The sequence below is a fragment of the Pelodiscus sinensis genome, unplaced genomic scaffold (genome assembly GCF_049634645.1).
Source record: "Pelodiscus sinensis isolate JC-2024 unplaced genomic scaffold, ASM4963464v1 ctg59, whole genome shotgun sequence".
Taxonomy (NCBI): domain Eukaryota; kingdom Metazoa; phylum Chordata; order Testudines; family Trionychidae; genus Pelodiscus; species Pelodiscus sinensis.
The window spans coordinates 207,698-224,052 of NW_027465846.1; the positions used below are offsets into that span (position 1 = coordinate 207,698).

The 16,355-nt window shown below is 53.9% G+C and overlaps 1 protein-coding gene across 1 annotated transcript; it reads left to right on the top strand.

The window, feature by feature from the left end:
- The first annotated feature begins 13,549 nt into the window (after positions 1-13,549).
- LOC102458116 (olfactory receptor 1L1-like) lies at positions 13,550-16,111 on the top strand. Its single transcript, XM_075914925.1, has one exon. It carries the CDS (start codon positions 13,769-13,771, stop codon positions 14,705-14,707), a length of 939 nt encoding a protein of 312 aa, XP_075771040.1. The 5' UTR covers positions 13,550-13,768; the 3' UTR covers positions 14,708-16,111.
- The last annotated feature ends 244 nt before the right edge of the window (positions 16,112-16,355 follow it).

Consider the following 16,355-nt stretch of genomic DNA (forward strand, 5'->3'; position numbering starts at 1 on the left):
AGATTCGTGTCGTTTCCTTGTCTCTATTTGGAAGCCCTTTCGTTTTCTGTTTTCGCCTCTGATCAGTGAGTTCCCGTTTTTGTGCTCAATGACAGCTGCAGAAAATGGCCCTGCCGTTTCTCCACGTCGTTTGCTTCAGAGTCTCTGAGGCTCCATCTTCACTGCATGGCTACTTCGGAAGAAGGTATTCCGCAATATTCCGAAATAGCTTATTTCGAAAAAGCGTGTCTACACTGCAGGGAAGTCTCAAAATGAGTCCGAGGCAGGCTCCCTTACGGTAGATGTGCGCGCTCGAATTATAGCCCCAGGAGGACGAAATTAGTCCCTCGCCAGATCTATTCTGTTCGGAAATAGCAGCAGTGGAGTGTCTATACACGTATTTCGAAAAGGCTATTTCAGAAAAGGCGTGATTCCTCGTGGAATGAGGTTTACAGAAGTCGGAATAAGCCGCCCGTTATTTCAAAATTATTTCGAAATAACAGACCGGCTGTGTAGACTCTTGTGTAATTATTTCAGAATAACTTCAGGTATCTAAAAGGGTGTCACAAGGAGGAGGGAGAAAACTTGTTCATCTTGGCCTCTGAGGACGGGACAAGAAGCAATGGGCTTCAACTGCAGCAAGGGAGGTTTAGGTTGGACATTAGGAAAAAGTTCCTAACTGTCAGGGTGGTCAAACACTGGAATAAATTGCCCAGGGAGGTTGTGGAATCCCCATCTCTGGAGATATTTAAGAGCGGGTTAGATAAATGTCTATCAGGGATGGTCTAGACCAGGGGTTCTCCACTGTGGGCCAATGGCTCCCCAGGGGCCATGCCCTACTTCTAGGGGGCCACATGGGAAAAACAAACATTAGGTAAATTCTGTACCTTTTTTTCTAACTAACAGGTGCTATTAGGGGGAACACAGAGGTAAACGAGGCTTGGAAGGGGACCATGAGCAAAAAAAGTTTGAGAAACACTGGTCTAGACCGTACGGGTCCTGCCATGAGGGCAGGGGTCTGGACTCGACCTCTCGAGGTCCCTTCCAGTCCCAGTATTCTGTGATTCTAGGAACTTTGCTGTGTAGACACACCCTGAGGGCCCAGATCTGGCTTTAAGCTCCATGCCAGATGCACTCTGCAGTTTGGAGTCTTGCAGCTTTTTTACGTCAACTGGCTTCGGGGCTGTCAAACCTCCTTTCCCCGCTGTTGCAGCTTTGATCTAATGTTGCCGGCGGTAGATAGCGGTCCCTTTCTACGCCTGCTCCTCGAGAAACTCTCGCGGCGGTCACAGATGTTTCCTATCTTTGACCGTTACGGCGACAGTCTGTTTTGTTCTGCGCCTGACCATCTGCGGGTATCCGGGCCATTAGGTGAAAGGTTTGGGGCAGAAAAGAAGCATTGCAAAGATGGAGAGAGTTTTCCCGCACAAAATTCTAGGACGCTGACACCGTTACTTGAAAACATTCCGGGGGGGGGGGGGGGTTTGATGTCTAGTTCTCAGCCTCGTCTCTCCTTCCCTATCTGGGCAGGGAAGACCCCATAAGGAGCGCTAAGTCCTGGCTCGGTTTTCCATTCATCACATTTCCTAGTGCCCTATAGAAGCTGTCTCTCTCCTCATTGGACAGGACACTTTCTGGATTTCAATCTTGCTGGGAGAAGGGCACGAACACACACGTGTACAAGGGGGTTTTCCGAGTGGAGAGTGGTAACTAGTCCATCCTGGGACCCATCCCAGTCAACCTATTTATAAAGGATCTGGAGAAAAGGGTAAACAAGGAGGTGGCAACATTTGGAGCTGATACCGAACTGCTCAAGATAGTTCAGGCCAAAGCCGACTGGGAAGAGCTACGAAAAGATCTCACCAAACTAGGTGATTGGGCAACACGATGGCAAATAAAGTGTTCGCGTTGATAATGTTGTCAAAGTCAGACAGGACTCTCAGATTTGTCAGACCGCTCTCTTTATTTTAGCAAAGCTCTGCTAAAATGCATCCAGAAAATGTGAGCACCATACAAGGTTCAAACCCCTTGATTTATACCGTCAAAAAAACCCAAGTTAACAGGATCAAAAAGAGGGGCGAAACTTCACATTATTAGTGTGGTTAAGTATCTTTATTTCAATGTCAAGCACACAGCAATCTCCTGTCCATATCTCCCTGATTATCTCGAATTGCTTTCTGCCTAACACCTAATGTTCCTTTTCCTATTAACTCTGGCTAGCACTCTGGAATCTGCATACCTACAAACAACATTAACATACTTTTCTTCTTCCTGTTCAGAGACAAACAGTATTCCTTCAACTTATTCAATGATTACAGCACAATTCATCTTTCTCTTAGGGTACGTCTAAACTACATGCCTCCGTCGACGGAGGCATGTAGATTAGCCAGATCGGCAGAGGGAAATGAAGCCACGATTAAAATAATCGCGGCTTCATTTAAATTTAAATGGCTGCCCCGCTCTGCCGATCAGCTGTTTGTCGGCAGATCGGGGCAGTCTGGACGCGCCGCGTCGACAAAGAAGCCTTTCTTGAACGGCACAGGTATGCCTCGTGAAACCAGGTTTACCTGTGCCGATCAAGAAAGGCTTCTTTGTCGACGCAGTGCGTCCAGACTGCCCCGATCTGCCGACAAACAGCTGATCGGCAGAGCGGGGCAGCCATTTAAATTTAAATGAAGCTGCGATTATTTTAATCGTGGCTTCATTTCCCTCTGCCGATCTGGCTAATCTACATGCCTCCGTCGACGGAGGCATGTAGTCTAGACACACCCTTCCAGTATAATTCTTTCTGCTTTCACAATGTAAAGCAATGCACATGGGGAAAAACAATCCCAACTCTACGTACAGAATGATGGGGATTAATTTTAACTATTCCCACGCTTGAGAGAAATCTTGGAGTCATCGTGGAGAGTTCTCTGAAAACATCCACGCAGCGGGCAGCGGCCGTCAAAAAAGCAAACTGAATGGTAGGAATCATTTAAAAAGGGGTAGAGAATAAGACAAAAAAATCGTATTGCTCCTTATAAAACGGCAGTACACTCACATCTGGAATGCTGCGTGCAGATGTGGTCGCCTCTTCTCAAAAAAGACATATTGGCATTGGAAAAGGTTCGGGAAAGGGCAACAAAAATGATTCAGGGTTTGGAACGGGTCCCATGTGACGAGAGATTAAACAGACTGGGACTTTTCAGTTTAGAAAAGAGGAGACTAAGGGTAGGTCTAGACTGCGTTGCTCTTTTGGGATACCAGAAGTATCCTGAAATAGCAACGCCGCATCTTTAAACATGCCCGTTATTTCCCGAAAGAGCAGGCGCGCTATTCCGGCATCCCTGTAACCCTTGTTCCAGGGATTTGTAGGAATAGTGCTTTATTTTGAAATTTGGTGCTGTGTGGACAGTGCCAAATTTCAAAATAAGCTCTTTCGATTTAGACTCGGAATAAGCTACGCAATTTGCGCCTTGCAAATTGCGTAGCTTATTCCAACAGAAGGGTTCTGTCTGGACGCACCCTAAGGGGCGATATGGCAGAGGTCTATAAAATCATGACAGGTATGGAGAAAGCGAATAAGGAAAAGTTATCTATTTGTTCCCATAACACAAGAACTAAGGGTCACGAAATGAAATGAATAGGCAGCCCATTTAAAACAAACAAAAGGAAGTTTTTCTTCACTCAGTGCGCAGTCAACCTGTGGAACTCCTTGCCAGAGGATGTAGTGAAGACCAGGAGTTTAATGGGGTTCAAAAAAAGAGCTAGATATATTCATGGAGGTTAGGTGCATCAATACTTATTAGCCAGGCTGGCCAGGAAGGGTATCCCTGGCCTGTCTCAGAGGCTGGGAATGGATAACAGGGAAGGGATCACTTGATGATTCCCTGTTCTGTTCCCGGCATTGGCCACTGGGCCGGATGGACCTTTGATCTGAGCCAGTCTGGCCGTTCTGATGGTCTTATCCCATCTGATACGGGCCACCAGGCCTTGGCTGTGGCCCTGATTTACAAGCGGGGAGGGGCAAACTGGGAGGCCTGGTAGCGGGTTGATGGGAATTCATTTCCGGAAGCCAGTGGGGTGGCACCGCGGCGCTCGGACCTTGGTGAGCGTCACCAGCCATTCTCCTGAGGCCGGACATACTGTCCTCCGTGGGGTTGTCGGAAGGCGCCCTTCGTCCCTCGTTCAGCGAGTGACAGGAACCAGCGCCTGCTCCGCCTGATGGCTTTTACAATCGATTTCCCCGCGTGTGCCAGAGGGGGGACGTTTTGAGCATTTCGAAGGCGGGTTTGAGGGCGTTGTGAATATTCAGATGCGGGGAGACCGGGGGATAAATGGTTTAATCCTGTTAGGCGTTGAGCTCCGTCAAGCGAGATTTTGTAACCGGCGCAACGATGTGACTCAACGTCACAGGTCAAAAGAGAGAAATGTTCTTCAGTCGAACGCTGGGATGCTCCCGGGAAGGTTTTCCCCTTGCGGTGACATTCCCTGGGCAGGGATACCTCGGTCCTGTCGCTATGGCCGTGGGTGGCAATGAAATACTGAACTTGACAGATCCCACGTCGAATTCTCCTCAGGCCTTACTTCAATCGGTGGCCGGCGCCACCTGTGGCCACAAGGGGGCGGTAGCTGCACACACAAAGGCCAGGGGCTTCCCTGCAGAGGAGTCTCCAGGAATTAAAGATTGAGCCTTGATTCACGATTACGAGGAAGCTGCCCTGCTCAGACGGGCAGCCCGGGGAGCCGCCTCCGAGGCGCGTTGTTCACTGGAACAAAAACCAGGACTGTGCAGCACTTGAAAGACTAACAAGATGGTTTATTAGGTGATGAGCTTTCGTGGGCCAGACCCACTTCCTCAGATCAAACAGTGGAAGAAAATTGTCACAACCATATATACCAAAGGATACAATTAAAAAAAATGAACACGTATGAAAAGGAGAAATCACATTTCAGAACAGAAGGGGGATGGAGGGGAGGTAAATGTCTGTGAGCTAATGGTATTAGAGGTGATAATTGGGGAAGCTATCTTTGTAATGGGTAAGATCATTAGCATCTTTATTCAAATTTGAGTGTAAAGTGTCGAAGGGGCGGGGCTGGCACATCGCGCCCCCTGCTGGTTTGCTCCTTGCTGAAGGGCAGAAATCCCCCCCCCCCGGCACGAGGGGGAGAAGGGGTGAGGCCGGCGCAGGAGACGGAGCCGTTTGGGAACAGGAGGGTTGCTGATGCTGAGGATGGCCGGGCAGCAGCCAGCGGAGACAGGCCCGGAGGAGGCAGACAACCCACCCCAGCGCCGGCCTCGCTGAGCACGGGAGCTGGCCACTATTTCAACCTTTACGGGGGTTTCTGGACCGTCTCAAAGCTCCCTTCCCGTCCCTGCTGAGTGAGAGCTGACTGCAGAGCAAAAAACCCCCAGAACACGTCTGCCTCGTGCAGCTGCGGGTGGCGGTGGAATGAAGCTTCCTGACCCTGCCGTCCAAGCCCTGAAGCATGGGAATGGATTGGAAAGGGACGGGAGCCAACGGGGGCGCTTCCTAGGCCGACAGGTGCCTAGGGTTGGATGGGACCTCATGGCCGCCACCCAGAGGGGGCTCGTCGAGGGCTGGCTCACTCACAGCCGGCCCGGAAGGAGGGAGCCATGGAGGTCGGCCAGTCGGACCCCCGCAGCCCAGCTCCCAAATAATTGCAGCAGATCTTCCTGGAAAACCTCCAGCGTGGATGGGAAATGGCTGGGGATAAAGAACCGTCTTCCCCCCGATCGGCAGTTAATTCCCTCGGGGGCGGGGCATTAACCGCCCCCACCCTGAGTCCCAGGCTGAAGTTTTGTCCTGTTCCAGCTTCTCTGTCCAGCTTGCCCGAAGAGACAGGGCGCGTCCTTCCTCCCTCCCCTCCTGTGGCCACGTGTGGGAGCAGCTCTGGGCCAGCGTGGGAATCGGTTGCAATATTTTGTAAGAAGCCGGCCCGTGCCTCAGTTTCCCCCGTGGGGGCTGCACTGTTGTCTGGGGAAGAAGCCCAGAGATGGAGGTGAGATGGGCGCTTGGTTGCCTCGGGGCCTGGGCCTCGTGAATCTATGCACGGATCCCTAGTGTGGGACAAACATCCTGCTAATTACCCGAAACTCGCACTGCAACCCCCCAGCCGCTCCTCCTCCATCCCTGGCTCCTGTCCCTAAGGGCCCAGAGGGGCATGGAACCATTACCAGGAATTAGCATGCTGGGGATGGAGCAAAGAGGGAACAGGGGTGTATCCCAGGGCAGGGCCATGCTGCCTTCCTGTCTGTCTGCTCCTGCGACACCCACACCCGGCGCTTGAGCATCTACCTGGGCTCTTACGTCAACGCCCCTTGGCCAATACTCCTTGGAAGAAGCCAAGTTGCCTCCAAGACAGGCCTGCTCCTCGCAGGCTCCCTGCACCATGTCTGGCAGGAAGCTCCTGCGGGGACACGTGCGAGTGGGGCCAAGTGGGGATTTTTATAATGGGTTTTGTGCAGCACCCCCGCCTGTGCCTCAGTTTCCCCCTTCTGTGTTGCGCTACCCAGTGTGTGTGTACCCAGCGCAGGGTTAGTAGAAGCGGAGTGAGCAGACACTGGGTTTGTTAGTCCAGGGCTAGAGCGTTTACACTGATGGATAAGCCCAGGAATTGTGGGGCGCCGGGTCCCAGTTGGCAGCGCCAGCATCCACGCTGCATCACACCCGCCTGCGTCCAACCACCTTTCATCCAGGCTCCCAGCCCCCTCCCAGGCTCCACGGGCCGAGGACAAAGGAAGTTGGGGTCTTGGGCGTCTCGTGATGGACTCTCCAGTAGGACCAAGCAATGGGGCTGGAACCCTGGCTCCTGGCGTGACTCACCCCCTATAGGCCCAGTCACTATGGTGTCCCCGCAGCCGGCGGTGTCTGTCACTGCGCCTGGGCTGCTCACACGCCGCTGCCACACGTGAATCCCCCGCTACAGTGCACCAGCTGCCCAGGAATTACACTGCAGAGCGACGCTGGGAAATCCCCCTGCCCCCACCAACGTGTCTTTTACATCCCAGCCCCCCTGGCCCAGGCAGGGTCACCAAAAGCCCGTCAGGGCAGCACAAGGAGCGTCCCAAACCCTTCCACCCATCCAGGCACTCGCCGGTCCAGATGAGACGAAAGCAAGTTCATTCACTCCAGGTCGATGGATTGTAAGTCGAGTACAAGTAACGAGGCACGAGAGTCAGCGCTGGTTACAAAAACATCAAAGGTACAAAACACAGACTGATCCCTGACTTGACAAGCGACCGGAGCTCTAAGCGAGAGGGTCGTTCTCACCGCAGGGACTTTTCCAGGCTCACTGGCTGGATCGATCCACCAGGATCATCCCCCAATCCAAAGTCTTGCAAGTCGATATCGTGAGCAGAGCTGAAGGGGGAAAGAATTTGTGGCCCCTGTTCCCTACTTGTCTCCTTTTCCTCTTTGAGAATCAACTGCAGCCAGGGTTCAGCAGAGTTTGTGGGATGGGCACTTCCAGGGACTTTTCGAAGGTTGTGCAAATGTCCTCCGCACACATTTCTTCCTGCCAAGGAACGGCCGATTACATAGGTGAAGCCCATTTGATTACGCTGACACCTGGCTGAGGCATCTGTTTGCCTTTCATCTGTGAGGAACCAGTTTGAACTGGCTTTGCAACATAACACAGTATCATTTAACTTGACATATGGGGTTGTTACACATGCTGTCCAATGACACTAATGTCCAGCAGATTATGAGTTTTCAAATCATACTGTAAAAAGTCTTTGTACAAAGCTATCAAAGTCTTGAAAAAAAGATGCACATCGGGGTTCAGCCTGTCACACTGAGCGCTATTTGTGTGTACACAGAAGGGGTTCGCCATGGGACTCGACTTGGAACCCTGGCCTTTCCCCGAGTGTCGCTGGTCCATAAGGAACTGGTTAAAACCAGCCCAGTTCAATTCCACGCCTAGCTCAGTAGAGTTCAATCTGTTGTTGGCGGACCCCTGGTGACCTGCAGACGAGGTCTAACATTTGCAAAGGGTGTGGACCTCCACTCAAAATTTCATGGGCCACCAATGGGTCAAACGAGAAGGCAGAGTTCTTGCTGCACAGTTGTTACCACCTAGCTCCTGAGAGAGAGGCCTGCCCGTTAGGGCTCAGACCTTTCAGCTGCAGGTGTTGCTTGCAGCCATTATCAGGGGCGGCCTTAAAACCGCCGAAGGGGCGATCCAAAGGGGGCTGCCCTTTTGGGGGAGCCCTTCGGGGGCAGACCAAGGGCAAGGGCGTGTGCTGTGATGGTAGATTGTAATTGAGTGTGTGTTTGTGTGTGCTGGTGAGAGCGGCACACACGGTTGTGCGGTGGCCTATTCAGTCCCTGGTGAGAACAGGTGAGGGTGCTTGGTGAGAGGAAGTTCCCTTTAGCTGCCCAAACTGAAGGTGTGTTTGTTCTGCTACCCAACCCCCCACAGATGGGGTGCCTAAGGAGGAGGGCTCAGATGGCATCGTGGCAGTAGTGACAGGGAGGGGAAGATATGGAAGTAAGATCTGAACTGGCCAGCCTAGGGGAATGAGGTTTAGACAGTTATGTGCTATTCCTTTTTCCGGTTCTATTCCCAGCCTTAAAAATGTTGGGAACTTTAATACCTGGCCATCAGCCCTGAGGGTGCTGTTGCTGAATGCCAGGTCAGTATCCCAGAAGACAGCTGTCATCCACGATTTAATTCTGAATGAAGGGGCTGACCTGGCTTGTATCACCGAGACCTGGCTGAGAGTGGAGGGAGGCGTCGCCCTTTCCCAATTGTGCCCGGCTGAGTTCTCAGTACAGCATCAGTCGCGGCTTAATGGTCGGGGAGGTGGGGTGGCAACCGTCCATCGAGATTCTCTCTCACTGGCTAGAGTTGTGGTCCAACGAAGTGTCAGATTCGAGTGTCTGTACTTGACGTTGGGTGGCCGGGATGGGTTGGCTACGCTGCTTGTGTACCGCCCACCTCGCTCTACGGCAGATGCTCTGCTCGAGCTGGCCGACGTGGTCTCGGACGTGGCATCGAGGATGCCGAGGCTTTTGGTCTTGGGGGACTTTAATATCCACGCCCAGGCTGTTCTGTCTGGTCCGGCCCAAGATTTTATGGATGCCATGGCCACCCTAGGATTATGCCAAGAATTAACTGAGCCAACACACGTTGCAGGTCGTACTCTTGATTTGGTTTTTTGGACTAAGGGTGATAGAGTTCTTGGGATAAGGGATGTGGCTACACTCCCTTTGTCATGGACTGATCACTACCTGGTCAAGTTTAGACTGTCTGCTGACCTTCCCCTCCACAGAGGCGGGGGACCAAGTAAGATGATCCGCCCTCGGAGGCTGATGGACCCGGAGGGTTTTCTGAGGTCCCTGGGGGATTGTTCAGCCATTCTGGCAAATGGTCCTGTAGATGCCTAGTTGATACATGGAACACCGAGGTAGCCTGGGCAGTTGATATAATTGTTCCTAAGCGCCCTCTTCGGACCAGTCGAGCCAAGTTTGCTCCCTGGTTTTCTAGGGAGCTGGTGGCAGCGAAACAGTCTGAGCGACGGCTAGAACGCCGCTGGAGGAGAACTTGAGCTGAGTCTGATCGGCTGCAGGTTTGAGCTGAACTGCGAGCTCCCTCTGTGGCGGTGCTGACAGCGAAGACAAGCTGCTTCTCCACCCGTATCGCGTCCGCACGACGCCGTTTCGAGCAGCGCGGGGCCTGTGGCAGTCTGGCACTCGTGACGAAATAGAGGAGCCTTTGGCCCCCTGCTGCGATCTGTTTGCAAAGCATTTTGCTAATAAGATCGCCTGCGTCCGGCTGGATTTGGACTCTGGTTGCTACGTAAGTGGGACACGGAATGTGTGGAGTGCACCGCCCAGTCTTTTTTCTCTGGCTCAGTTTCAGCTATTGCAGACTGAGGATGTGGACAGGGTGCTTGGCGGAGTGCGACCGACCACGGGCTCACTTGACCCCTTCGTGGCTTATTAAATCTAGCCGGGAAGGGAAGACTGGCTGGGGCCAGGGGATTATTAATGCGTCTTCTAGATCTGGTTTGGTTTCTGCTGCTTTGAAAGCATTTAAATATCCCGGGCTTCATTTGCATCTTCCTGGGCGCCGCCATGTTTAAATCCCCCTTAGTCTGCACTCTGTGCGGTACGGAATAGGGAGTTCGATAGAGACCCTAATTCGAACTGCCGGTACTCCTCGTAGTCTCTAATTTGAACTACCTACCGGGATCCTCCTTGTGTCTGCGACCGTTCCCTCTTGGGGCTTGGGAAACCCTCAGTTCCTTCTTCATGAGCCATTGGGGTGCTTGTTGGGGGCGCTCACAGATGGGGTCCTGGAGTGTGTGTGGGTGATTAATGGATAACTGGTAAACTGAGGCACGCTGCCCCTTTTGGGGAGAGGAAGTGGAATGTCTGTGAGTTGCCAGCGTGTGGGGATTGGCCAGCACAGGGGAGAGATTTAGCAGACTTGGCGACTGGCTGCTTCTGATGTTCCAGGAGGAGACACGATGACGGGAGCCCATGGACCTCAGAGACCCCCCGCGCCTCCCAGCTGTGGGGTGTCCCAGCTGAGCACTAATGAATGTTTTCTCAGTCACAGTCCCTGAGGGGCTCATTAAGGCCGACTCTGCCGCCCCCGGGGCCTGGTTGCTGGGGTTCATCTTCACGCAGGGGCGGCCGTTCCTCTGCAGATGCCGGGGGCAGGCGGGTGCCAGGCGTCCTTGTCTGAGGTGAGGCCGGGGGTCAGGGTGTGTTGGGGCACGGCGGGGAGAGGCTGGGATGACAATGTTGGCTGGAGGGGGGCATGTAGGGGCAGGGCCCGGGATGGGATTGGGGAGCAGGACAGCAGGGAAACCCCCCATGTCTTCTGTGCCCCTCTCTCCCTCTGGCATCTGGCTCTGAAGAGACATTTCCACCCGCAATCGCCTTGATAATCCCTCACCCAGCACGACCCCTCCATCTGCAGCCTCATGTGTCGCCCTGTCTGGCCAGGTGCTTTGACGTTGTCTGGAGAAGGATCCGCGCACCGGTGGGTCACTGCTCAGCCCAGATTCTGTCTCCACTCTGCGTCCTTCCCACGCACATGGAAGGGGGGGGGCTCTCCACACACCCATTGTCTGGCTCCCTTGTCACCGTCCCCAGGAGCATCGATTTCCAGAGGAGACCGGTTCTCCTCGGTGTCACGGCTCAGTCTGGGAGCTCACAGTGGGGACGTGTGTCATGCCCAGCCCCCTGAAAAATATCCATGCAGAATGAAGCCTTTTCATCCAATGTCTCCCAGGCTGGTCATGGAGAGAAAGGGCCGTTTCCCACCCCGCCCTCCGGCAACCGTGTTGAACTCAGGGAATGCTCTTCGGGGCTACCGGGGCCTGGACTGACATGGACGCTTTCCAAGGAGCAGGCGGAAGGAGATGAGTTATGGCTGGAGGCTGAAGTCAGACAAAATCAGCCTGGGAACAAAGGTGTAAATTTATAACCCTGACGTTTCTCAGCCAAGACGGGCGTCCGGGGAGAGAGCCGGGCTAGAGACGCAATGAGGGGAGAGCTCTAGGTTTGGCTCCCGGCCGGTCCAGACAGCTGGACTCCTTCAGGAAGCTGGTTTGTTTTGCCTCCCCTGCTAAGTTTCACCTCCCTTCCCAGCGAGGTGCTGAGGAAATCCCACGGACGGTCCGGGGGCGTCTCACACGCGGTGACCGACGTTCTCGGTTTTACCAGACCATTATAAAAGGACCCGTTTGGAATGTGACTGTCGCACTCGCCTGTCGGTGCCTGGGACGCAGAGCAGCAGAAACACGCCCCTGCCGGTGTGAAATGCCAGGCTGGGCCGACTCCCCCAGCGCTTTGTTCGGAGCCTGCGGCAAGAGGAGGCAAATATCCAGATGATTCCTTGTAGCTTTGGAAATGTCCAGTCCCTCATTTAATCTTGGTAAGTTTTAGCCTAAACGCCACCCTGTGGCAATGAGTTCCCCAGGTGCCTGCATCTTTGGTCCATATTGGAATGGCCCGCTCTAATTTCATGGGCTGCCCCCTTCTTGCTGTGGGCAATAGGTGGGACAGAATCCCCTGAGGTGTTTTCTCTGTCCCATTCCCATCGCATCACAGTCCCCCTTATGCCGTAGACACCACTCTTCTCTTTCCTCTCTTCCTGGGAGAGTTTTTGTGGAGTCCGACTCGCTGCTCAGGGCCCATGTCCCATGTGGCGTTGGGAGGGGCAGGGCTGCGGGCAGGACCCACATGTGGACAAAGGGCTGCGAGCGAGTTGCCAAACGTGTGCCTGGTCCCCTCTTTATCGGCTTTTCAAAGAACTGAGCAAACCAAGCCCCCATTTTCCAGACAGCCTGTGTCCTGCTCTCACAGCCGCTGTGTCTAGCTGCCCCTTCCAGCCACTGGCTCGGCTCAGACCCTTCTCTGCTAGACCCAAGAGCCGCTGAGCAATTTCTTCCCCAGGTCGGTCCTTCTAGCCTGGGACCGAGTGGCCCTTTCACTTTCTCCTCGTTCCACTCACTAGCGAGAGCTCCTGGCATCTCTCCCGATCAGGCAGGTTTTCCAGTCCTGCAGGTATTGCTGGGGCTCTGCTCTGAGCCCTCCCCACTTCACCAACTCCCTCCCCAGTGCCGGTTCGGCTGTTTCCCAAGGGGATGGGTATTTCAGAACCTCCCTCCTGTCTCACCTCGGACTCCGTGGGTGACCTTTTCATCCCTTCATGGGCCTTGCTGTTAAGAACCTGCATTTCCTTTGGCAGGCCTGTAATACTTGGAGCTCAGTATGACAAGAGTGCCTTGAATTCAGTGTCATGCTTCAGGGATTCAGTCCGTCATCTGCAGTGGTCAGGAAGGAAAACTCTCCCTCCTCTCCCGTGAGTTGGGTGTACAACTGGTCCAAAGACCATCCCCAAAGAGGAGTGACCATGCTGAGTGTGAATGGGAGCCAGCAAAGTGAAGCATCTCTGATAATACTGCGCTAACAGGATGGGGCAGTAACCAACATGCCATGGGGCAGACACAGGAGGGGGGTGTCCCGCTCTGCTGGGCGCTGGGGAGCTCTCGTCCGGAGCTCTGTGGCCAGTTCTGGGCCACAAGCGTTAGACAAGCTGTGGGCGAATCGGAGAGAGTCCGGGCAGAGCAGCAAACGGGGAAAGGGTTAGAAATGCTGCCAGAGCCGTTGACTCGAGTCCCATGACTTGAACTCGAGTCCGACTTAAGTTGCCTAGGTGATTCAACTTGAGACGCGACTCGGGTTCATTGTCTGTGACTTGAGACTTGCTAATTTGGTTAAATCGATGTGGTGAAAAAATGGTCCAAAAATGCCGACATTGATGGCTTGTACAAGAGACTTGACATTTTTTAAATTGAGACTTGAGACTTGACTTTGTCTTGACAATGACGATTTGAAGACAACACTGAATGCTGCCCTGGCAGGGAAGGGGAGACTAACGGGGAGAGAAGAGAAAGGAGGGAAGCCCAGAACAGGTTTCACAGATGCTGAGGTTGCTTGTTGGCCAGGGCCAGCGTGTCCATCGGGCACGCAGGGGAACACGGAGCCCAGAGTCTGTGAGTCCCAGTGACACACGGTCAGAGCGGACGGACGCTTCATGTTTTTCCAGTGACATTCCGTGACCATGCGCAGAACTGAGCCGGGGTTGGGTTGGCGTCTGCCTTGTAGCACATTTTAAATCGAGATCGAGCTGTTAAACTGTTGCCCAAACAGGGCCAAATGGGACTTGGCTCCCAACAAGCGACTGGCGTAATGTGTCAGCGAGTCCCCTCCCTGCCAACTCCCTTCTCCTCCCCGCTCAGGTGCTGCCGCCGCCCCTTGCCATGGACAACACCAACTGGACGTCCGTCTCCGAGTTCGTGCTCCTGGGCCTGTCCGAACGCCAGGACCTGCAGCCGCTGGTGTTCGCTGTGATCCTGGTCACCTATCTGCTGAACCTGGTCGGCAACTCCATGCTTGTGGGGCTGGTGTGGACGGACCCCCAGCTCTGCAGCCCCATGTATTTCCTCCTCAGCCAGCTTTCCATGGTGGACATGGGCCTGGTCTCCATCATCCTGCCCCAGGCCCTCGTGCATGCCTTGAGTGAGCACCGGACCATCCCCTTCGCCAGCTGCCTGGCCCAGCTCTTCCTCTACCTGGCGGTTGGCAACATGGAGGGCTACCTGCTGGCTGCCATGGCCTACGACCGCTACGTGGCCGTCTGCGACCCGCTGCGCTACGCCGCCGTGGTGACGCGGTCCCTGTGCCTCAAGATGGCGGCTGCCTCCTGGGCCGTGCTGATCCCGCACGCCCTGCTGTACGCCGTCATGGCCGCCCAGCTGCGTTACTGTGGCAACCGACTGCCACATTTCTTCTGTCACCTGCAATCGCTGCTGCGCCTCTCCTGCACCCGGCCCATTGTCCACGAGATGGTGGTCTCCACCGAGGGTGTCATGGTGTTGCTGGCCCCTATCGCCTTCACCCTGGCCTCCTACGCCCGCATCGGGGTGGCCGTGGCCCGCCTGCGCTCTGTTCAAGCCCTGCGCAAGGCCCTCTCCACCTGCGGCTCCCACCTGACCGTGGTGTTGCTCACATACGGCAGTGTGCTCTGGCTCTACTTCCACCCAGACTCCAGCAGCACCCAGGGGCAGAAACAGCAAGTGACCTTCTTCTACACCTCTGTGGTGCCCACCCTGAACCCCCTCATCTACAGCCTGAGGAACAAGGACGTGGCCGCGGCTCTGAGGAGGGTCAGGAGGAGAGTTCTGGCTTGGGCCACATGAGTCCAGCCCACGGCTCCATCGTGGCACTGGGCATGGACTTTCCACACAAGGTGTCTGGGGAACCGTCCCCTTTATCTCCCTCAGGACATCTGGGCTCTTTTCCCCTCAGACATGAGGCTGGTGGAACTAACACACATGTAGGGTCACACCCACCCCACCACACATGTACACGCAGCCCAACTGTTCCACGGAAAAGGAGGTTCACTAAGGCGTGTTCTCAAGGGCATGGCCATACGGCATCAGCCCCAAAGCCCGTTGTATAAATGTTCTTAGTAGCCATCCGCCAAAAGACTCAGGGATCTGAACATAAGAGCAGCTAGACTGGGTCAGACCAATGGTCCATCTAGCCAGGATCCCAGCTTCTGAAGGTTGCACTGCAGGGGGAATGAACAGAAGGCAGCTTCTGGCAAACTTCTGCTGGAGACACCATCCCTGCCCATCGTGGCTAAGGACTATCGATGGACCTGTCCTCCATGAACATATCTAGTTTGTGTGTGAACCTGTTACAGTCTTGACCTTCAGAACATCCTGTGGCAAGGAGTTCCACAGGCTGATTGTGCGTTGGGTGAAGAAATACTGCCTTCTGTTTGTTTTAAATGCGCTGCCTATGTATTTTGTGGGGTCACTCTTAATTCTTGTGTTATGAGAAGGAGTAATTAGCATTCCCTTATTTCCTTCTCCACACCTCTACCATATTCCCACCTCCCGAATCTGTCCTTCCAGGGAGTTGTTCCATCTCCCTAACCAGTTTTGTTTTCTGTCTCTGCACCTTCTCTAATTCCAATATGTCTGTTTGGTGGGGCGACCATGTTTGTACATAGTACTCAAGGGGTGCGTGTACCATAGATTCACGCATAGGTCATAGGATATTTTCTGTGTTGTTATCAGTCCCTTTCCTAATGTCTCCCAGGATGCTGGTGGCTTCTTGGGCTGCACATCGAGGGGAGAGGGGTTTATCTAACAGATCTGTGCTAGGAATTCTCTGGGGGTCGTTCTCTGGCCTGGGCGATACAGGGGGTCACAGCAGATGCTCCCAATGGCCTGGGAATGTATGAAGAAGCCACGGCCCTGGGAGGGAACCTTTGCCTCTCATTGCAGGGTCTGGTACAGCCTCATTTAACCCTGCTGGTGGCTTAGCCATGGATCAGGGATGCTCTCTCGGTTAAGGGTCCTTTGGTCTTTGCAGCTGAGTCCTGACAAACTCACTCCACCAAACTCCCATTTTACGGGATCCTTAGCCATGCAGAGGAGCCTTGGAGGGATGTACAGGAATCTCGTGACTGCTAATCGAACTCCCCAGCTTGTATGTGAGGAATAAAGTCTCTCTATTGAAAGTCTGTGTTATGGATTTGGTTGGCGTGACGATGTGACGCAGGGGAATGGTTTGGAAAAGGGCAGGAACAGACAGGGATGCTTCCTAGATTCACAGGTGCCCAAGGTGTTGGGATGTTTTTGCGAGAGGATAGTTAGTTATATCGGGTGCCATGATGTTTAACCGGCTGGTTAAGGAAATTCAAAATGGAGCCCGTGAGGATCAAAATGGAGTCCGTGACCTCTGCCATTGGCAGTTCTGACGGCTTTTCCTCAGGGCAGATTTCCGAGAAACCGGACTCAACCGGTTCTCTCCGAAACCGGACTCAACCGGTTC

Bases quoted from the DNA above. Each gene is read 5' to 3' on its own strand.
- LOC102458116 (XM_075914925.1), top strand. From the start codon at position 13,769: ATGGACAACACCAACTGGACGTCCGTCTCCGAGTTCGTGCTCCTGGGC.